Source organism: Odontomachus brunneus, unplaced genomic scaffold, assembly GCF_010583005.1.
Source record: "Odontomachus brunneus isolate Ranch 3 - 2012 unplaced genomic scaffold, Obru_v1 Obru_scaffold_048, whole genome shotgun sequence".
NCBI classification, from domain to species: Eukaryota; Metazoa; Arthropoda; class Insecta; order Hymenoptera; family Formicidae; genus Odontomachus; species Odontomachus brunneus.
Window position 1 is genome coordinate 2,179,431 of NW_022639498.1, and position 5,351 is coordinate 2,184,781.

The window sequence follows — 5,351 nt, forward strand, 5'->3', positions numbered from 1 at the left end:
TTTTCTAAAATGCTTAGTTTTCGAGATATTTCACCGGTCCGGGACTTTTTGAACACCCTGTATATATATTTTTTTTTTTCATTTTACTAAATAGGTAAATCTACAATATACTCAAAATAAATTAACACAAAAGATTAAAAAAGTCCTTGACAAATATATTTTTTCAATTTTTATCCATTTCTTGTATTTTATAGGTAGATTACATACTTAGTAAGCAATCTATGCGCTAACTGACATCAGATTGACGACAGAATCTGTCGAATTCGAGCAGGATCTGTCGATAGATCCATAGGCACCTGTGTCCCCAATCTGCTGTCAGACTGCTGACAGGTTCTGCTAACAGACTCTGACATCAGATTGGCGGCAGATTGCGCGCAGAGCCTGTCGACAGACTCTGACGGCAGATTGCACACAGATCCTTTCGTAGGTTCTTCAACTAAATCTTTGGTAGAAAATTTTCTCATAATTTTACATAATTATTCATAGAATAAGCGCTTTATCATAAATAATCATAAATACTCGTAAAAAACAATGGAAAAAAAGCTTTTCTATATTATTTTTTCATAATTTTTAAAATTTTCTCTACGCCAATTCCTTATTTGATAAAAAGTGTTTTGTATTGTCTACTTAAGCTATAAGGAAGAAAAATCTTAGAGTTTGTTCGCTTTTTAAACCACAAAATATAGACGAAACCATTTAGCGTATAAATAATAGATAAATAATAAATAAGAGAGACCGGCATGATAATTTGAAATTAATTTTCTACCAGGGACTGTATAGAAAATCACTGCAATAAAACAGTAGATAATGACATTTTTCCATCATGCTAATAAAATACTGTGCTTTTACATGTGCGAATTAATTTAATCGATCGTTCAGATTGTATTAAATCGAAGCATGATATTTTCAAATAAACCATCACAAAAATTCTGTAAAAGTTATTTACATGACTAATATTTTATTCGGTGCTGCTGTCTTCAGTACTTATTGCATGACGGTTAAATCGTTCAGATTTAATAATATAATGACATTTAAAAGAAATAATAATAATATAAGAAATTGTATGAAAAATTATGAGAACAATTTTTGCCAAGGATGGCACATGTACGCCTTTAAATGGCTATTTAAACTGATCACTTAACCGTTGTACTATTCTATACCTGTAATCGTTATTATTTCTCTATTATTGTTGCTTTTTTTTATAAGAAATGTGTAATACAATTTTAAAAAGTAAAAATTGTTTTTGATTGTGTATATGTGTGCAATTATTGCACAATATAATTATCTTGACTCCTCTCGGAGTCTTTACATGGTGTGTATGTGAAACTACCCCATTTAATAGCGTACATATGGCCCTTGATAGAATTAAATAGCCTATCTACGAAACAAAATCTGCGTGCAATCTGCCGCCAGTCTATCGTCAAAGTCGGCAGGCTCTGCGCGCAGTGTGTCATCAATCTGTCGTCAGAACAGATTCTGTGTACAATCTATTGTCATTCTGTTTACAAACACTATTGACAGATTCTGTGCAAAATCTGCTCGTGCAGGTTTGGCTATCTGGGTATTTCTCAGGCTCCCCCATTGATTAACACTATCGCAGTGACAACAAATATTTTTAGCAATATTGCCGCAAAAGAAAAATAAAAATTCGGAAAGGTCCGAATTGTAAATAATTACTCAACATTTTTTAAATTAATTTATTTGAAGTCGCCATCACGGTTTGCTGTTTGAAGATAGGTTCAGCTAATCTAGATAGTTGTACTTGAATAATGGTGCAGATCAAGTTTTAGAAATTTTATTCCTGTGTACATTCCAACATATAATGTATTCGTAATTATTTTTCTTGTTCATATAGCATGTCTTTGTAGTTACTCTCACAAAATATATATCTTTTAAAAATATTTCTTTTAATTACTCATTTTGTTGCTATTTGTTAAGTAATATTATCTTTATTTGCATACAGATTTTACCAAATGATGCACAAGCAAGAAGATTATTCGTAACATCGGGTAGTTTGAAAAAGGTACAAGAGATTCAAGCTGAGCCTGGTACAATACTCTCTGAATATATAACAATCATCAATTGTTGTTTTCCAGAAGAAATCATCAGGTTATCTTTTTTTCTTTTATCTTTAACGCTAATTATTCAACGTAATTATAAAACTATCATTATTCGCGAGAAAAGGAGAATAATTCTATTTATATTAAATATATTTTTCATGTTTCTTAAACATATCTAAAACAATTATAATTAAATCTTCTTTGTTAAATTTACTTCGTATAACAGATATTTTTCCGCCAATGATTATTCGATAATTTCAATTATTTTATTATAAAAAACCATTCAAATGGTTAATTAATAATAAGTTTTTTGTGAGATGTATGGTGACACATAAGCAAGTTTCACGTGCAATATTGTTTATACACATACACACACGCGCGCGCGCACGCACGCACACGCACACGCACACACGCACGCACGCGTACACGCACACACGCACGCACGCACGCACGCACGCACACATATCGGAAAAACATAATTTCTCACATATATTCTAAAGAACTATTGATTTGATTATGATGTATTACAAGCATTAGTAAAGGAGTTAGTTACTCTGGACATTGACTGTTTGGTTGCCTAACCTTTTCTCATGAACGACACACATATTATGAGCTGATGAAGCACTTACTTGTAATGATTAAAAGTTCGCTTTCTTCGCACTGTCATTTACGTCACTAATGAATGCAAATAACTGTAAATTCGTTGATTTACAGTTCTGATTGTCGTGTGTCTTAATTTAAATTGTCTGAGTAATAAACGATGTGTCTACCATGTTGTTACAGCTGATCGCGTTCGAAAAACGCGACAGACGTTTTAGTGGATCAATAATGAGAAAGATATATACTGTTTGCAACTATACTTGATTAATATTTCAGTACACTTGTTTAATTAAATAAGTTTGTTTATTATTTAAATACGTGAAATATATTTACGTAAGCTTGTTTATTATTTATTACGTATATGAGATATTATATTCTAATGTTAATAATTATTATCCCTCGAACAACAATCACATAGTCTTGCTTATTTATAACCGTTTTGCTTTATGTTACATTTATTTTGTTTGCCAATAATTTAATTGTGTGTCAAATTATAAAGTAAATAACATTCGTAAGTCTGTTCGTTTTAACATTACTCTCTATATTTAATAGGGCAACTCTTTGGATATGACAAATGAATTTTTTTTTTCACTTCATTAAAAGTCCTTAGAGATATTTTAATATCATTTTTGAGACTGAAAACATTTTTTTATAAGAGATATCAACCGGTATAACTTGTACCAGTAACTATTCAGGGAAAACGTTTAGAACCACTCCCGATTCTCTCGGTCAATTCTGTGCTGCTGATACAACTTATGTACCAATGTCCTATAAAGGGTTAATAATGCTTGTGTTCAGCAAACACAACAGTTGTACGTGTAAAATTAGTAAAATAATTAAAAAAAAATTATATTATATAACCGTTTGTATTTCGTTTGAAAAGGATTGAACTGCAAAAACGCTTATGAGTCTTTAGGGTGCGTTCAGATGGAGAAAAAATAGCGGAACGAAACAGTTACGGAAAAGAGGTATGGTGGGGGTCAGCCAATCAGAGTAATTCCGTTTCCATTCCGTTCCACTATTTGATAGGTGGATTTCATATGGCACGGAACTGTTACGGAATGGAACAAAAACGGAAAATATTCTAACTTATCGACATCAAAAGTTTACGAAGTGTGGTGAAGTGTGTCCGGTTTGTAACATGTTTTTTGCGAGGGAGAAAATGAAAAGACTATTATGGCAAGTCAAAGAATGTTTGAAAGGTATCATTGATATATCCAGGTAGTAAAGTGACGTCTAAAAACGTCTAAAGTACGTGTAAATTTGATACCGCACCAATGCTTTAATACGGGTGCGTTTACATCGAATGCACTAAAGGAAAAATATAATACGAATTTAATTCATATCGATTGCCTGCTAGTGGTGGTATTTGAAATTGCAATTTGCTTGAGATAGCTTTGTTCGATAGTTAGAATGCATAATTCTAAAAATTTTCTCGTTTCTTCTTCTCTCTAATTTATAACTCTTTTTACAAGACATTTTACTATAATTTAAGAGAAACTAATGGTTACCGATAACACCGATTTTAATTAGGTTCGGTTCCCTCCAACATTCGTTTCACACGTTTACATCGTCATTTGTATCATTTGATACGCGTATTAGTTTAGTACGATATTCCTACGTGGTACGCTCGTACCAAATTGACCCGTCAGTGTTTACATCATGCGTATTAATAAATATTTAGTACGAATTTGATACGAATATAGTGGTTACCCGATAATTTCCCGAAAAGTGCGGGGATAAGGTTGGCACTAACAAAACCTTCTAGGCTACATAATTTCAATTTTTGAGGATTAGCAGCACTGTTTAAGTAGTAAGCTTTGACTATGGACCGCTAGCGGCGATTCTAAACGTCTGTCAACATCTGTAGCGCTGCCAGGACTAAACAACGGCAAAAGAAGAAACTCAGTAGAGCAAAACAGATATCAGCAACGTAAACGTTTCTAATATCCGCGTATCAGATGGTGATACGTATTGGAAAGACCTAATATAGTATAAGTATAGTAGAAGTAATAAAAAGAATTAGACTTTCTTGAAAACCACAAATACTTTATAACAAAATTAGTTATAGAAAATTATGTTAAAATTGTTATGAATTATGAGGGAAAATTAATGAGCCAAAAATGTCAATATATCAGACATAAATTAACAAAAATGATTTTATTTCAAGGACAATAATATACCGTCATTTGGAGTAACTTTTATATCGCTGATATGAAAGTTCTATCTCTATCTGTTTAATGAAGCCACATGTTTTTGTAAGCCGTTGCAAATTGTTCAAAGTTACCCCAGTGTTCCAAGTTACCTCAAATGACGGTATATTAAATAATGTTTTAAAAAATGTTGAACGTTTTTTTAATAATATTACATATATATTATATAAACATTCTTAATATATATATACAGTGTGTCCCATAAGTTCGGCAACGGCAAGAAAACTCGGCGGGGGAGCATTTTAGAGAAAAATGTTTCGAATAAAAGTTGTAAGGCTTAAAAAGTCGCATTTAATGAGAGTAGTTATTTGACCTAAGATGACGTCGCCAAGGTCAGGACAAAGTCAACTTTGCTTTTTTAGATAGAAATATATATTTTTTATTACGGCATTTTATTCTATATGAAAAAGCAAACAACTTTTGTTTGAAAAAATTTTTTATACGACCTCTATTTTCTAAGATATTTACGTAAATATCT

At 31.7% G+C, this 5,351-nt stretch overlaps 2 protein-coding genes across 3 annotated transcripts in view; one reads left to right on the forward strand and one right to left on the reverse strand.

The window, feature by feature from the left end:
- Positions 1–3,307, reverse strand: part of LOC116844939 — a 31,844-nt gene extending 28,537 nt beyond the window's left edge. The window contains exon 1 of the mRNA XM_032817119.1: positions 2,690–3,307. The gene's annotated coding sequence lies outside the window, so the exon portion shown is untranslated. The remainder of the gene's footprint in view (positions 1–2,689) is intronic.
- LOC116844935 (sperm-associated antigen 6-like) overlaps positions 1–5,351 on the forward strand; it is a 73,197-nt gene that overhangs the window by 35,628 nt on the left and 32,218 nt on the right. For both annotated transcript variants that reach the window (XM_032817112.1, XM_032817113.1), the window contains exon 9: positions 1,964–2,109. In XM_032817112.1, the coding sequence (XP_032673003.1) occupies positions 1,964–2,109 (146 nt within the window). The remainder of the gene's footprint in view (positions 1–1,963; positions 2,110–5,351) is intronic.